We start from the raw sequence: 17,403 nt of genomic DNA, 5'->3' as shown, positions 1-17,403 counted from the left end.
ACTTCAATAACTGGAGACTTAAAAAAGGAACAATAGCTAAAAATTTGCAAAAATATAATTTAGTAATATAAGACAGTTTTGTTTTTTTTTTTTTTGGGGGGGGGGGGGGGTTGTTTGTTTTTTTTTCTTTTGTTTGTTTGTTTTTTTTATTTAATTGAGTTGAAGAAAGGAAAAAAAAAAAACAACAAACAAACAAATTGATCCTGGAGAAATTGGAGCACTTTTCTGTTGAACAAGGGAGAAAATACCTGTCAACAGGTGCAGAAGTCTGACTGAGAGGAAGAGAAAACACCTGACTGGAGCGGAAACATTAAAGGATTGTTCAACTAAATGTTAGGTTATGAGTGATGTAATATGTAATAAATTATCTTATTTGTTTGCTTTAAAAATTTTTTTATTATTGAACCAGTTAGAAAATAATGTCAAACTTTTTATTTATCATAACTTTAGTCAATTTCAGCTTATTTTACAGGCAGCTGTTTTAATGAAATGGTATGAATAAATATGAGAACAACTGTAGTTTGGCGAATACTGCACTAACATATAGCTGGCTGAACGGTACTGAAGTGTGATTTCAGGACAAATATCATCACAATGCATAAGAAACTTAACTGGTTGACTTATATTCATTGACAGTTGTAATTAGAAATATATCTGTATTAAAACTACCTGTTATTTTATTTAATAACCTTACTTTTAGTGCTGGAAATCACGAATATACCACAAGACATGCAAAAGATGTAAATTTTAGCTTGTCTAAAGTAAAATCAGATGCCATTAAAAGAACAGTTTTGTATAGAGGCATGAAAACGTGGAATTTATTAAATTAACCACTGACCTAAAAAAAACAAAACGTTAAAATATTATTAAAAGACTATTTTCAAAAGTAGAGGTATCTATATAAATCATAATTATAAGGGATTGGTGAAAAAAGTATAATAAACACAAATGTATGTGTAATAGACTAAATAAATTGATAATGTGGATAGATGTGTACTAGAAGATTTGTATTATAGATAATCAAATATATTGGTTGATATCCAATTATGAGTGTATTTTTGTGACAGAATAGTTTATATGATGAGATGTAACATGAATGAACATTACATGCATACATTTAGTATGTAAAAATGGATGTAAAAAGATGGATTTAAATATGTAAATAGCTTGAATTCCAGGATTGAACTGATGTGCTGATGTAACTTTTTGTTTTGATGTTATAATTGTGCCGGACCCCAGGAGGAATAGCTGTAGCTTGCTACGGCTAATGGGGATCCTAAATAAACTAAACTAAACTGAAAACGGATGGAGAAAATATCTCCATAATTTAGTGTGGAAGTTCAAAGTTTTCAAGTTTTTTTTTTTTGTCTTTCAACAGCTGGTAAGCACGTTTTTCAGCTTTCTACGCCGCAAAACGGACTTTTTCACAGGTGGAAACACGGGTGCTGCAGAGAAGGTGAGCAATGTAACTCTTATCTTCAGCTTTTGTGACTTCCATCATCACCAGGCTGCTAAGCCTTCGTTCACTTCTCATCCGGTCTCTTTCAGCTTGTCAAGGAAGCATTTGATCACCACAGCAAGCTGGCACTGAAAGCCCACAAGGACAAGCAGATGAAATTGGAAAAGGAAAAGAAGGAGAAAACTGAAAGAGTGGCCAAGCTTGCAGAGGAGGAAAGGAAAAAGAAAAATGAGGATGGACCGAGGATCCAGGAACTGACAGATGAAGAAGCAGAGAAACTTCAGTCTGAGCTTGATATGGTGAGTTTTTTCCCCCCAAAGTAGGGATGCACCGATACACTTTTGGGGAGTTCCGATCCGATACCTGAAATGTGAATATCTACCGATATTTGCCGATACCATATCTGTTTATGTGAACATTATTGTGACTATGGTTATTATTGCTGTTATAACTGTGTTAGATTTCATTAGGTTGTAATAAATGACCCATCCTTTCTGAAGTTACCTCACCAATACAGATATAATAACATTACAGATCTAACAATTTCAACAAGTTTTATTTTGATTTGGCACATTTGACCTAAATACAGCTATAAATGTGTGGTTTTGAAACAAAGATTGTCTTCCTCATCGCATGTGGCTCACCGACTCTTGACTTGTGTCTCGTGAAGCAGCCACTGGTTTTCTGAAAATGCTATCTAAGCAAGTCATAATGATCCTCAACGCTGCAGTTCTCTCCACAAACAAGAGCTGCAGGCTGCTTGCAGAAACTCTGCTGTCCTAACGGCCTTAACTGACCCTGTCAGAGTTGCCAGTTCTGGCTGATTTCAGCTGCACCGAACTCCAACAAAGAGCTGCTCCGTCGGTAGCTCCGTGTATATAATGAAACAGAAACGTCAACATCCTGGAGGCATTATTGTATTTTCACCACATACTGTTGCATAAGAACGCCATTACTCCGTGTAATATGTAGGATAACCATTCCTTGTTAAAAAGCCGAATGTTACTGATTTGGCAACGTAGCAGGATACGTAGTTTGGGGGGTGACGGCTCTCCTCTTGTCTTAGTATATTGAAGCGTCTCTTGTTGAATAAACAGTGAGGATCACTGTTTTAGTGTAACAGAAAATGTCACATTTTAACATTCAAGGCATTTATTTGTTTTAAAACACGTCCAAAGCATCAAACACATCTGCGCTGGCTTGACTAGTGTGGTATTGGTTGTAGTATTGGTACGCTTTTATTAATACCAAGTACGACTGCACATGCATAGTATTGAGCTGATACCGATGCTGGTTTTGGTGCATCGCTACCCCAAAGCAAAGCAGTTATTTCACGTGATTAATTATTATATTTGTGTATTTGATAGAAAAAGAGAAAAGAGGAGAAAATTCAGAATGTAACAGCAGAGACGGAGGAAACGTCTGACAAAGCAGATAAAGAGAAGGGGGTAAGTGGGTGATTTTATGTTGAATGATGATGAAATCAAGTGCTGCTTACTCACTGCTTTTTCATTCTATCCAGTCTGACTCTGAAGGAGAGGAAGACGAGAAGGATAAAGATAAACTGAAGCCTAACTCGGGAAACGGCGCAGATCTACCCAACTACAAGTGGACACAGACCCTGTCGGAAGTTGACGTGAGTTCCCTTTATCTTCAAACTTTTCATCTCCTTTCATAACTGTTTGAAAGTAACTGTTTGAACTTAAAAATGTATTTATCTTCCCACAATTAAAGTGAAATCATTTATTTTGAAAAGCACATTTGTAAGAAATGTCCATCATTTCTACCTGTAGTCAGTGTTACGCTGCTGAAAGAGCAAAGTAATAAATAAAATGACATTTAAAGAAGCGTAGACGAGGCATTTTCTGTCAATTTCAGCTTATTTCACAGGCATCTTTTTTTTCTTTCTTTCTTTAATGGAGCGGTATGAATAAATTTGAGTATGACTATGTATTGGCTTCTACATATTGAAGAGCTTGTAGGTGGAGGGGATTTACCTAAAGGTTTCAGAAAAGTTTAGGGTTGTCACAATACTGAAATTTAAAACTTGCTACTGATATTAAGGGTGATGCTTCATTTACTTGTGCAGCTATGGTCTTCTTAAACTGTTCACAGTAATATGAAATTTATAACTCCCGCTAGGGCTGGGCGATATGATGATATATATCGTTTGGACAACATGTCCATTGTTTCATGTGAGGCTGTATCGTTTACGCCACAATAAGCTGCTTTACTGCAGTATCTTACGTCAAGATGCGCTTCATGGCATGCACGCTGCAATATATAAACAAACATGAAGGAAGACGGTAGCAGACGTGTTTCAGAGCAGGATAATCTACTAAAAGATGACCAGGCAACCCAAACTGATGAGCTTGTTCCTAAAAGAAGGGAGATTTCTGTCTGGATGCGGTCTGGAAATAGAAAGACCGACGTGGAGCCGACAACAGACTAGCTCACAGTCCCAACAATGGACTCCGACACAACCAACTCATTTTATCACCAGGAATCAGGATAAAGAATACAGAATAAAGAAAAGAGTCGACGAGCAAAAGCAGCGTCAAGTGGAGGCGAAAGCCCATAATAAACTCCAGACGTAAACGCTGCAGCAGGTATTTACCTGTGAAACGTCATACAGCCATAGTTCCCCCACCTCAGCGACCCCAGCCCCGGAGATAGAAGAGTCCACCCATGAGTCCCCCAGCTCTGTTTCCTCATTAGAAGATGTTGGTAGGATTAAGGAGATCTTCAAAGTATTCCTTCCACTGACCCACAACGTATACGTTAGTCTGACAATATTCTGCCAAAGTTCATCAGAAATAAATAACTCAACAAAATCAACTTGCTGCTCTGAATCAAGAGCATGCAAAATGACTTGTTAGTCAGTAAAGATACATGAATCAGCCGTGTCATTGTTTAAACCTCAGGATTCATATCATGTGATGAAAGTATCTATATATACCCTGGAAAATTCATTCAGGTGCTAAAGAAAACAATGCTTTACTTCTCGCACCTCTGGCGTTTGGGAGCCCAATCCCTCCACTCAGTGTCCTCACCTGAACTCCCACTGTCATCAAGGTGAGGACTAGGTGCTCTTTGTCTGGTCTCCATCACTGGCGGTTCATCTTTTCCACGTCCACAAAAAGTAACACAGATCGCTGGAATATCTCGTCATTGGCGGTGAAGGAGCTAAGCCTAAACAAAGCTACTGAGATAGCTTGGCCCGAGAGTGGTGCGACGCGCCACTTCGCCGTGATTGACTTCCACTCAGATCGCTTGATTTCAGATTCATCAATCTTTATTCCTTTTGCAATCATTTTGTGGCGTATACACGTCTAATCGCGCCCTGCGGTCCAAAACCTTTTGCCCTTCCAGGCCAAACATCTACCCAACCAGTTCCCCCTATATGCGTCACCTGCCCAGGTAGCAATACAGTGCCCTCTAACAGCACCAATGAGAACGCAGTTAAACGAATTGGCTCCTATAGGCAGAAGTATAACGTGACTGACGGAATATCTTGTCAATGGCGGAGGAAGAGTTTATATGTTCCTGCATCAACACTAAACACATCCTGGAATGTAAAGATTAAATCCCAAACCAGATATTGTTCAGAAAAATTCCAATCACACCCCCCTCCCTTATTGTTAAGGCCTACTGAAATATGAACTGGGTTTAAAATCCTCCCACAGCTGGCGGTGCCTTTCGAAGTCAAGTTCCGCATAAAGAGCAGGGATGTGGTGGTGGACATCCAGCGACGCTCCATCAAGGTTGGCCTGAAGGGACACCCTCCTGTCATCGACAGTCCGCTCTACAATGAGGTGAAGGTAGAAGAGAGCTCCTGGCTTATCGACGATGGAAAAGTGGTTACCATCCACCTGGAGAAGGTAAGAACATATTTATTTCTATAGACGCATTTCTTCCCTCCTTCGGGGTTCGTGTAATTGAATCAGTTTGGTTTCAGATTAATAAAATGGAGTGGTGGAGCAGAATTGTAACCACAGATCCAGAAATTAACACCAAGAAAATATGTCCTGAGAACTCCAAGGTAAAAAATTAACTCAGCATTTTTCTGCATTTAAGTATTTATTACAAGAGGAATATAATTATTAGCAAATGTTTGTTGAACTTCTTTCACCTTCCTAATTTCCTGCTGAGCAGCTGTCAGACCTAGACGGAGAAACTCGTGGGATGGTGGAGAAGATGATGTACGACCAAAGGCAGAAATCAATGGGCCTGCCTACATCTGAAGAGCAGAAGAAACAAGATATTCTTAAGAAGTAAGTCCCCATTGCTGCTTCACCACCTTTCCACCTAAATCTTTCAAAGCAACATGACTGGTGTGATCTTCACTGTCACCCGTTTCTGTTCAAGACCAAACTCTACTGAAAACTCCAACCGGATCATAGGGTGTGATGTTGGTTTCATCTTCTGCTCTGCAGTGATTGAAGAATTTATTCCTGCTTTTTCTTTAAGGCCTTTACACACCAGGACCATTGCAAACACGAAACTGTGAATATTCCGGATGTGAAATATAAACTTTTCTGTCTGTGCACACAGTGTGATGCGAGACTGGAATAAATTCAGATTCTAAAACAAAATGCAAGATGGTAACAGCAAACATTGATTCCACATCGAGCAGACAGTATTTTGCTGATGCTGCAAAAACAAAGATAAAAAAAAAGGGCACGCTGGGTACTTGGGGAGTTGAATTGTTTCATCCAGTAGCTGAAGCTTGATTGTCTGTGTTACTTTGTCTATGAGACAATTTGAGAATCTGCTGCAGAGAAAATAATCGACACTCGGCCATGGTGATATAAAGTTTAGCAGCGACAAAGTGACACTTGTTAGCTCACGACCGGAGATGCTATCAACATACTTTCTTTGGTTGGGTAATTGTTTCTCGGTCGGATGTGAATATTAAGAAATATTGAGCTCAGTTGTTAAAAAAGAAAACCCACAAAATCGTTGGACAGAAGTTGGTCACTGGTGGGAACGTTCCCATTGACCAGTGAGTCGGTATGTAAAGGCCTTTAGTCGTACCTTTTTTCTATCATAGCAACAAAAAGAACTGTTTTGGGGTTTTTTTTTCAGCAGATCAAATAGTTGTATTCATCTGACCTTCTAGGTGGGTTCTGAAGCACAGTTTCAGAGTATAGTTTTATTTCTGTTTTTCAAAAAGGAAAAAGGTACTTTAACTTTGCATAATGGCAGAATTGAGCTCACATGGGTGTGACCAGAAACTTCACCTCATGATTTAGCTCATGTACATGCTGTGACCAAATCAGCCCCATCCTGGCCAATAGGTAGGAATAGTTTTAAAGCTCCATCAGATATACTTTTCACAGTTCATACTTTCACACATTAGCTGCTTGAAGCAGAACACCACTCATTATTTAATGAAGTTTAATTACAGCATTGGGCAACAAAGAAAGGCACCAGGTTTTTCTTCAGGAAGATGTTTCACAAAGGAAAAAAAAAGAGAATCAAAGATATATAAAGAAAAATTTAGAGTTATTGTTTTGCATTAAAAACGTTTGTTTTTTATAACTAGAAGTATTAAATAGCTGTGTTTTTTTTTTTTTTTTTAAAGGGGAAGTGCTGTTCTGATAGCATCTAATACTAATACACCTTAAAAGATCTAAATCAGGACAGTGTTAAGTTATTGTGATGTGAACCCAAGCTGTCTCAAGAATTACAGCTGTGATACTTCTTGCAAGATGGAAATGAATACTATTATATCCAAGTCATAAACATATGACTTAGGAGCTGCTGCTAGTCTAAATGGTTTTTAGTTGTAGCTTGTGCGCTTGTACAGAGAGAAGCAGTTAGTGGTTTATGGACTGTAATCTGAGTGGATAATACATGTATGATTAACGACTGTTGGGAGTTGAGGTGGTGACTGAAGCCCACTAACTCTTTAGGCTTGTTAACTGCTGCTAAACATCTCTGAGATGGCACCAGTGTGTGCAACTGGCTACAGCCAGCATAAATGCCCCAAAGCTTGTTAGCTCGGAGGCATCTTCTGAGACTCGCAGCAGCTTCCTGCACGTTTTATTAATAAGGTTGCTACTGCAAGGACTCTTATTTCTGCACCTGACCCCTCTGTTTCTGTTCATCGCTCTTGAGAAGTTTGAGCCGGTGTCCTTCTCACTCTTGGAATAACTGATTGATCATATTAAGCCATCAGGTTCTCCCCTTGCCCCTCCTGGGCTCCTGAAAAGGTTTTTCATTGTATAGACCAGGTAGTTCTTGGCAGTTATAAACAATAGTCGGTCATCTGGAGTTGTTCCATTGAGTTGTAAACATGCTGTGGTCCAGCCCCTACTTAAAAACCTGGCCTGGATAACAGAATGCTGTTCAACTTAAGTCCCATCTTTCATACTGCCTTTTATTTCTAAAAGTTGAGAAGAAGTTGTCCACACTAGACTCACGTTGCTTTATAGAGGAACGTGATGTTCTGGAAGAGTTTCAGTCTGGCTTTAAAACACGACACAGAACTGAGTCAACTTTGATGAGTTTTCAACGGCATCCTACTGGCAGAAACGACTCTGGTAATTATACTATTCTTATTTTATTGGACTTGCCAGCAGCTTTTGACACGGTGGATCTCAACACTTTAGTGGCTTGGTTATGCCACCTGGTGGGTATCCTTAGTACTGCATTGGAGTGGTTCAAGTCCTATGTCTGAGTGAGAGTTTGAGCTTTGGAAATCAGGGATCCAGCTCTGCTCAACTTCCTTATGGGATTTCACAGGGGTCTATTTTAAGACCCTTGCTTTTCTCTTTTTAGTTACTGGTCCTAGGATCAATGCGGGGAAGACATGGTGTCTCATTTCACTTTTAATGCTGATAGTCAGATACAGTTGTGCTCATATTTATTCATCCCCTTTCATTAAAGAAGGAAAAAAAACAGCTGCCTGTAAAATAAGCTGAAATTGACTAAAGTTATGATAAATAAAAAATTTTTATGAAAATCATTATATTATTTTCTAATTCTGGTTCAATAGAAATTTTTTTTTTTTTTTTTTAAAAAGCAAACAAATAAGATAATTTATTACATATTACATCAGTGATAAAGTAATATTTAGTTGAACAATCCTTTAATGTTTCCGCTACACTCAGGTGTTTTCTGTTCCTCTCAGTCAGACTTCTGCACCTGTTGACAGGTATTTTGTCCCACTGTTCAACAGAAAAGTGCTCCAATTTCTCCAGGATCAATTTGTTTGTTTGTTTTTTCCTTTCTTCAACTCAATTAAATAAAAAAACAGTGTCTTATATTACTATATTATATTTTTGCAAATTTTTAGCTATTGTTCCTTTTTTAAGTCTCCAGTTATTTGAGTGACTGTTGTAAATTCAGCTTTTTCTGAAATGAAAGGGGATGAATACATATGAACACAACTGTAAATATGCCACTTAAAAAGAAAAATGCCTTCTCCCTTATGATTATTCTAGCATGTCTCAAAGACACCAAAGCCTGGTTGGCGCAAAACTTCTCATATCTTAATGAGGGAAAAATGTAAGTAATGGTCTTTGGTCCCAGTGGAGCTCTTGAACCCCCACTTGTTGATTTGGGTCTTTTGGCAGGCTTTTAAATGCCAACAATCACAAACTTGGGTTTTAAGATAAAAAGTGATTTTAAGTTGGACCAGCAAATCAGCTCTCTAGTGAAGTCCAGCTTTTTCCAAACTAGACAACTAGGTAAAGTCAAACCTTTTCTTGCACAACAGCACTTTGAAACAGTAATCCGTACTTTCCTTACATCTCTGCTGGATTACTGTAATGATCTTTATTTTGGGGTTAGCCATTCCTCCCTCAAATGGCTCCAGTTGGTGCAAAACACAGCTGCACGTCTCCTAACTGGAGTATGTAAAAGGGAGAACATAACACCTATTCTGGCCTCCTTCCATTGGCTGCCTGTGGACTACAGAATGAATTTTTAGATTATTTTGTTTGTTTTTAAGTCTTTAAATGGTCTGGCTTTACCTCTCTGTGCTTCTCCAGAGAAGTAAGATCAGATGTAAGCTCCAAACGGAAGCTAAGAGAAGACAGAGCATTTTCAGTTGTTGGTCCAAAACTGTGGGATGAGCTCCTCCTCCACATTAGACAAGCTTCCTCACTGTCCATTTTTACATCTTATTTTAAACCTATTTTTAATACTTAGCTTTCAGCCCAGTTTAAGATGCCCACAGATTAGTGTGCTATAGTGTGGTTTTATTTATTGGTTTTATTAGTTTTCTTTACTATTTATGTTTTTTGTTTTTATTGTCTTAGTTTCTTATTCCTTAGTATTATTAAGCACAGTTCAGAGTATTCACCCTTTCTGGAGTCCTTGGAGGGAGTGTTGGAGGGCATGGTTCCCCCCCGGTTCCCATCCAGGAGGGGCTCAGAGTAGAGCCGCTGTTCCTCCGCATCGAGAGGAGTCAGTTGAGGTGGTTTGGGCATCTGGTTAGGATGCCTCCTGGACGTCTCCCTGGTGAGGCTTCCCTGCTTAGGCTGCTGACCCCGCAACCAACCCTGTATAATCGGTAGAAAATGAATGGATGGATGGATAAGAAAAAAAAACAAGACAATAATGAGACTCCAGAAGGCATGCTGCACTATAGAAAAAGTCCTGGAAATTATTTAAAAGAAAGTGGGATCGAGTTGTGTTTAAGATTCCACATCTGATGACGAGACCTCCTCCAGGCCAACAGGGGAAACTGTGATGCTGAATATGAATGAAAGATGACTGAGTGAATATGTTCCTATTGTCATCAGACAAAATGTTTACTACAAATATTAGTTTTATTTTCTTCTTCTTTAAATAGGTTTTTCTAGTAAACATGTTTCTCATCATGAGTCAAACATCGACGTTTCTTATGGTTTTATAAGAATAATGAAGTCGGGTCATTTCTGCTCTTTAATACCTTAAAAAAAAAAAATCTCAGTTTTCACACATGGTGCCAAACTGATAAACGCTAGGCTACTTCTCTTCTAAAATCTGTGTAACTTTGTTGTGTTTTGCGTCGGCTCCATGAAACTTTGCTCAGGTACTGTCCACATGTTGAGGCATAGTTTTCTGGGTGTTTTTGTCTACAGTATAAATTTTTTAAAGCCTCAATGTAACTTGAAAGGCAAAAAATGTAAGGAAAAAAATATGAAAACTTTATGTTCTATTACAGTGTTATTATGTTGAATGCTCATCAGGCAAGTTAGCAGTGCAGTTTTTTTTTTTTTGTTTGTTTGTTTTTTTTAAATCTCACAAACGCATGTTTGAATTTTCCAGCACGTCTCTACTTTGTTTCCGTGGCGCTGGAAAAGATTAGGTCTCATTTTTTCTACTTCGATATTTTGCGACGTCCCAAGAGCGGGACTCAGTGATTGGTCATCTTCTCCGTATTGTGCATGAGTGAAAAGGCAAGTGAAAAACTGCAAACTTTATTTGGGACAATAGCTGGAAAACAAGAGTATTTACAAAACAGATACGTCCTGCCATGTTTGTTTCTGCGGGTTGACTCAATTTTGGGGTCAGATTCGGGCTCAAACACACCTGGCTGTATGTTTGGTGTCATTTCCAGAGTAACTACTTTAGTTTGTTTACCATTTCTGCCTGTGTTTTTACAAAGAAAACAGCTGGTGTGCACGCTCAGACAAATACTCCGAGCGCCTGATCAATCAGACGCAGGCAAAGGTGGGGCTCAGGGCACAGTATTCTCTTTGTGCCTGTTTCTGGCAGAAACAGATCTGAGAGGATCGAAATAAAATGAATGAAGGGCTTTGTGTAAAATGCTTGATTATTTCTTTCCCTTCTGGACATGCACACTAAAATAAATTATCCTGAAATGCCTCCCGTGTTTGGTGGTCTATCTTTCTTCTCCTTCTCAGTTGCTGCAGAAAGTGAAGTAGTATGCTCGTGTTGAGCTGCTACTTCACATTTATAATAATAGTAACAGCGAAACTGGAACTTATTATGTAGTTTTTAGAAGTTACGACTGAAAAGACGAGAAGCAGGGAGCCAACTTTATTTCCGGTATACGTCATACGTCATGCGCACCCTCTGTCCAATCGGAACCCTTCCCAACCCGCCGCTATAAAGAGGAATAAAGTGAGGATGTGTTTCATGTAAACCTCCATTTGGAATTATGATTCTCATGTTAACTCGGAGAATACGTTAATTCTGAATTATTAATTCCAAATTAAAAAAACACCAGGTAAGCGTAGCCAATGTGACATTCCACATAAATGGAATAATAAAGCTTAAGGTCCTGGTTGACTTATAGAGTCCAAGAGGAAAACAACCTTGGGAACAAAGGTAGCTTTCCTTCTTCTGTTTCTCCCTGTCTGGACAGCAGAACCTGCGACCTACCAGGCCCAGCTGAATTAGGGCTGGGCAATATATGACCAAAATCTCATCCCGATACAGCTCATTTTATATCCCTATAACGATATACATAACAATATAAAACTGTGTAATGTTGTCAGTCATCAGTTATGTGTCAGATGTTGCTAGGCAACGGCAGCAGTGATCTCCTTCCATCTGGGGGAACTATGGCCGTATGACGTTCCACAGGTAAATACCTGCTGCAGCGTTTACGTCTGGAGTTTATTATGAGCTTTCGCCTCCACTTGACGCTGCTTTTGCTCGTTGACTCTATTCTTTATTCTGTATTCTTTATCCTGATTCCTGATAAAAATGAGTTAGCTGTGTCGGAGTCCATTGTTGGGACTGTGAACTAGTCTGTTGTCAGTTCCACGTCGGTCTTTTTATATCCAAACCGCATCCAGACAGAAATTTCCCTCTTTTATGAACAAACTCATCAGTTTTGGTTGGCTGGTCTTCTTTTAGTGAATTATCCTGCTCTGAAAAGCGTCTGCTACCGTCTTCCTCCATGTTTGTTTAAATATTACACCGTGCCGTAAAGCACATCTTAAAATACTGCAGTAAAGCAGCTTATTGTGGTGTAAACGATAGAGCCTCATATGAAACGAGACATTTTCTTTCCTCCAAACGATATATATCGTCATATCGCCCAGCCCTAGCTCAAATGCTTGAAGGAGAGCGTGCATGGTGTCCTAGAGACTGAGACCAGTCAGGCTGTGTGCCTACAGCTCCTAGTGTGTTCAGTTGGCAGGCAGGAAGTCGAATAATCTTACAACACATTTTCACAATATTGTGCGAGCGGTTCCTATCATGCAGGGTGATGGTGTGATCCCAGCAGCATATATCCATCCATCCATTTTCTGCCACTTATCCGGGGACGGGTCGGGCCCAAAGGTGAGGGTAGGAACGTAGATCGACTGGTAAATCTAGAGCTTCGCCTTCTGGCTCAGCTCCTTCCTCACCATGACAGACCGGCACAGATGCCGCTGCATTTAGAGAAAGCTAAAACACTTTCAATGACTGAGCAGTAGAAAGTCCATAAGATGGTATTACTGACAGAAAAAGAGTTCTGTTTCCTAAGTAGGTACATCCCCTGAAGACAATTCCTCATGATCCCCTCAGTGTTAGAGGACTACCTCAGTTGGTTGTCGAAGGTGTAACCCTAGGTATTTAAAGTCCACCACAGTCTCAAGTGGTGAGCTGTGGATCGTGGTAGTGACAGCTGCTCCCAGTTCCCTTTGACTGCTGGAACAGGTCACTACTAGGTCTGGGCGATTAATCGGAGTTTAATCTCAATTATGATCTGGGTTTTCAGTTGCTGCTGTCTTCAGCTGCTAATCGAGCGTCTCTGGCGTTGCAGCGCTGTGCAGTAAACTCCTCCCACAGCCGCTTTGCTTTCATTCAGACACTGTTGCCAACTTGGAGACTTTCTCGCTAAATCTGGAGACTTTTTTTGTTAAAAGCGACAAATCTAGCAGCTTTTACTGGAGTTATTAGAGACTTTTCTGGTGTTTTGGCGACTGACTTGAAGGCACATATTGTTCTGCAGTTACTGTAAGGAAGGAGCAGCGGGAGCCTCTCCCGTCCTAAAGCACTCCCAGGCGGCCAGTCTCAGTCGGCTCCGGCTGCAGGTCAATGTAGAATAACTGCAGTAGGTTGTGGAAGTTCACCTAAACATAGTTTATACCATTGTCAGTGACAACTGGCTGCATTATTTTCCTATACATAGTTCGGCGAGCTAATCAGTGTAATATCCCTCTGTTACGGGGCGTTACCATAGCAACGCGTTAACCAGCTGGTTCAGATCAGCCGTCTTTTAACAGGTGAATGAGAGAAACATGCTGCAGCCTGACAGCGGTTGTTTGGCATAAAACGTACATCGAGGCCGACGTAAAATAGTTCCTATATAAGCGGTAAAAGCAGATTAAACAACTCAGAACCGTACATTAGACGGTTATAATGCACGACACGGAGTCTAGAACACCACGACGCGCAGCGTTGTTTATAAATACTGGATAATCGTGTTAAATAATTGAGATCTCAATTTCAGTCAAAATAATCGAGATTATCATTTTGTCATAATCGAGCAGCCCTAGTCACCACCATGTCTTTAGTTTAGTTGACGTTCATCTCCAGATGCGACGTGTCGCACCACTCTACAAACTGCTGCGGAGCAGGTTCACAGTGCAGGGAGGAACTGAACAGGAAAACTGTGTTGGAAGAAATGAATAACTTCACTCATAGATATTTTTTTAAATGGAGAAATTCACACTGATGAACAAAATTATAAATGACAAAGTGTGCTTCAGAGGTTTGGTGCTATCAGCTGATGTGCATCTGGTTGTCTCCCAGAGGTTGCAACAATATGCATAACAAGATGCATACAATAAATAAAAGCTAAACTGGCCTCCAAGTACTCTTTCTGATTAATTTGTTCACAAATGTTTCTTTCTTTTGTAAGATGATTAAATCTGTGACTGAAAAACCCTGTTTTTATGCCTCAGCCAGTCCAACCAGGAACACTAGTTGTGAGTTTTGTGCTCCTGTATGCTAAACATCCGATGCTTTTCTCCTGTTTCTTTGTGTCGTTCCTGAAAAAAAGGCTCGTTTAGAACAAACTGCCTTTTATTTCTCCTGTTTCTGACTCCTACCTTTATCTTCCCGCAGGTTCATGGCGCAGCATCCAGAGATGGATTTCTCTAAAGCCAAGTTCAGCTGAGATCTCCTGTCAGATTCTTGAACCATCCTGTCAACAGATTCCCGTTTTAATGTTAATCCCATCAGAGCCAGAGTTCAACAATTCATTCATCTTTTCTCTTTTGACCAACACATCTGAAGTGCTTTGCTGGAGAACATGTTTGTTAAATGAAAAGGCTTTGCATGTGGTTCTATTTAAATGTCTGGATTTTTTTTTTAAAAAAATAAATCTTGCAAAGCACTGATTGGATTTTCTGAAGGCAGTTTAAGCTTTTGTCTTCCTGATTTGGTGTTTTTGAGGAGCTGAATTTCTCCCATCATCCTGTAGGTCTTCTGTCACTGAGCATCACTTTGGATAAATTATCGGCTTGGACTGATGGACAAACGTCCAAAAGGTTTTTTTTATTTTCAGTCACGAGAGGGAAATTGTTTTTCTTAGGATCTGCTATGAACTTTGTGGAGGATCAACATTGTTTGAACAGTTTGAGCAGCATTGACGTTTCCAATTTGACAAACAGCTGCTGAAGGTTGAAGTAGTAGGTCAAAGTTTAAGGTATAATATAAATTGAAAGTTTAAACTGAAACAATCACAACATCAGACCCTTTGACTCTCAATTAACTGTAAAATGTTAGCTGGAAATAATTTTTTTAATTTCCTTTTTCTACAAAATCACATGTTGGCATCAAGTGGAGTTTTTTTTTTAATGTAAAGTGAAGAGAAAATCTAGCAGCGACTAGAAAATGGTGAGAAATACCTCAGGACTGTAACTGTTGAACAGTCACACAGAATGTTAAAATTAGTTTTGCAGTAGCATTCATTCATGTGTGAAACAGCCAGTGTAAAAACTGGATTAAACACAGAGTGATGTGATCTGGGAACAACGGGAGCTTCATATTCCAAACCTGGACAAGCTGAGTTATGTTGTTAACTATGGTATGAAAGAGTTACTCCATCTTCCCAAAGGTCTGAAAGTTTAAACCTCAGTGGTTCCAGACTTTGTTGGTTTTCTAAATTTGTAGCTGCAGAAAAACCAACCATGTGGACAAAATCAGATCAGTTTAAATACAGCAAAACTTTTAAAATATTTTTGCATATTTACTGTAGCCAGATAGCAGACCGCTGTTATTGATATCCTGACAATTAACAGCATTAACTGCTTTATCATTTTAAAATGAAATAATTAAGAATAAAGGTGCAATTTATCTTTTTTTTTTCTTTTTTTCAGCAGTTTAATAATTTTTTTATCCACTTTTATAGGTGTGAATGTCGCATGTGGTGTGCATCACATGCAGAGGCCAGAGAAAATGGTTTAAAATGGGTTTGTTTGTTTTTTTCCCCGAAGGGACTAAAAATTGCCTTTTTTTTTTTTTTTTTTTTCAATTTTTAAAATTTGTTTTTGGACAGGATTTATCAGAATAAATGTTTTTTGTTTTTTTTTTTTCCTTCTAAATGGTTGAGACGGGTACAACTGCCTACTTACTTTCTGACAGGCAAACACATCAGGCAGCCGAACCACAAAACATATAAGATTAAAATTTTAAATGATAACTTTAAAGGACGCTGCATCTAATCAGTCTTAGCTGATACGTCACGTTACATTTCTGTAAAAAGAAAAGAGGACTTCAGACACATACTGGTAAAAGGACTTTTCAGAGGTTATTTAATGTTTTACTGTGCCTAAAATAAAATCTCCAACCAGTGTCAGTGGTACAAAAATAACAATATATATCTGGAAAGAAATAATTAGAAATTGTGCTTTTTTTTATTAGAAAATTAATTTACAGATTAAAATATTTTTCCTGTAATTCATCTAATTAGATCTGATTTATAATTCACCATTTAGTTAACATGTTATAACCTAACGTTGTGCTCCTGCAGCTGTTTAACCAACTTCTGACAGATTGTGACTTTATGACATCTGTTTTAGTACCACACAAGACTATTATTATTTTTATTAATGTAGCCTATTAACACACACATTTTTCCCAGCAGACAAGCTGGGACAACAGCAGCTTTGTGTCCAATTATCACAAATGAATAATTACATGCGGTTCGTGTGATAGTGATTATTTTTTACTGAAGTTAACATCAGCTTGACAAGAGGAGCTCTCAGCCAGAGGAGAGAAAGTCTAGGGTCTCCTCCTTATGTTTGTCATTTAGTTTACACACACAGGTAAATGGAAAATAAATGACTGGCGCCATTTTCCGTCATTTTAAAAACATTTTAGTGTTTTTATGGAAGAATTGAATCACTAATTAGACAAACTTGGTAAATGTAAATGCCAGACAACGGAGGATTGGAGCATTATGGGTAATTACGCTCATTTCTCTAAGTGCAAACTATGCGGAAGACTTCATAGCCTTGGGACCATAGACTGTATATACACTCTCAAAAATAGAGGTACAAGATAAGGACATTTCTGTACCTATAGGTACATTTTAAAGAAATGTTCTCACAAAAGTACAATACTGGTCTTTAAGAGACCAGAATCACACCTTCAGAGTACGAAAAAGGGTTCAAAGTGACATAAAGTACAAATTTGTACCATTTTGACCATCAGGGTACCTGCAGCACTGAAAAATGTAATGTTAATGGCTGTAATGTAACAAACTAGAGCAGAGTTGAGTGATGACAGTAGTACTACTTAACAGTCATTTACTACACCAGACAGTGAAGGCCAGATGCTGCAAACTAAGTGTATGTCTGGTCAGTATTTTGAGTTTTTGAAGATTATTTCTAGATTAAAGATAAGATAATATTGCTAAGTGGAATGGACCAGGCCTAATGCTGTGGAAAACATAAAAAAACATAACTTGATAAGGTGAGGTTGAACTTGATATGGTACAAAAATAGACCAGAACTGAAGGGTACAGAAATGTCTCTCTA

At 38.8% G+C, this 17,403-nt stretch overlaps 1 protein-coding gene across 1 annotated transcript in view; it reads left to right on the top strand.

Annotated features, from left to right (window-relative positions):
* nudc (nudC nuclear distribution protein) overlaps positions 1–15,623 on the top strand; it is a 16,404-nt gene extending 781 nt beyond the window's left edge. Inside the window, exons 2-9 of the mRNA XM_079258663.1 lie at positions 1,379–1,456; positions 1,549–1,758; positions 2,827–2,907; positions 2,982–3,095; positions 5,146–5,340; positions 5,418–5,501; positions 5,615–5,733; positions 14,486–15,623. Coding sequence (XP_079114789.1) covers positions 1,379–1,456; positions 1,549–1,758; positions 2,827–2,907; positions 2,982–3,095; positions 5,146–5,340; positions 5,418–5,501; positions 5,615–5,733; positions 14,486–14,537 — 933 coding nt within the window. The 3' untranslated portion in view covers positions 14,538–15,623. The remainder of the gene's footprint in view (positions 1–1,378; positions 1,457–1,548; positions 1,759–2,826; positions 2,908–2,981; positions 3,096–5,145; positions 5,341–5,417; positions 5,502–5,614; positions 5,734–14,485) is intronic.
* Positions 15,624–17,403: the final 1,780 nt, after the last annotated feature.

This window comes from Telmatherina bonti (genome assembly GCF_933228915.1).
Source record: "Telmatherina bonti genome assembly, chromosome: 19".
NCBI lineage: Eukaryota > Metazoa > Chordata > Actinopteri > Atheriniformes > Telmatherinidae > Telmatherina > Telmatherina bonti.
This window is presented reverse-complemented; position numbering and strand designations above follow the sequence as displayed.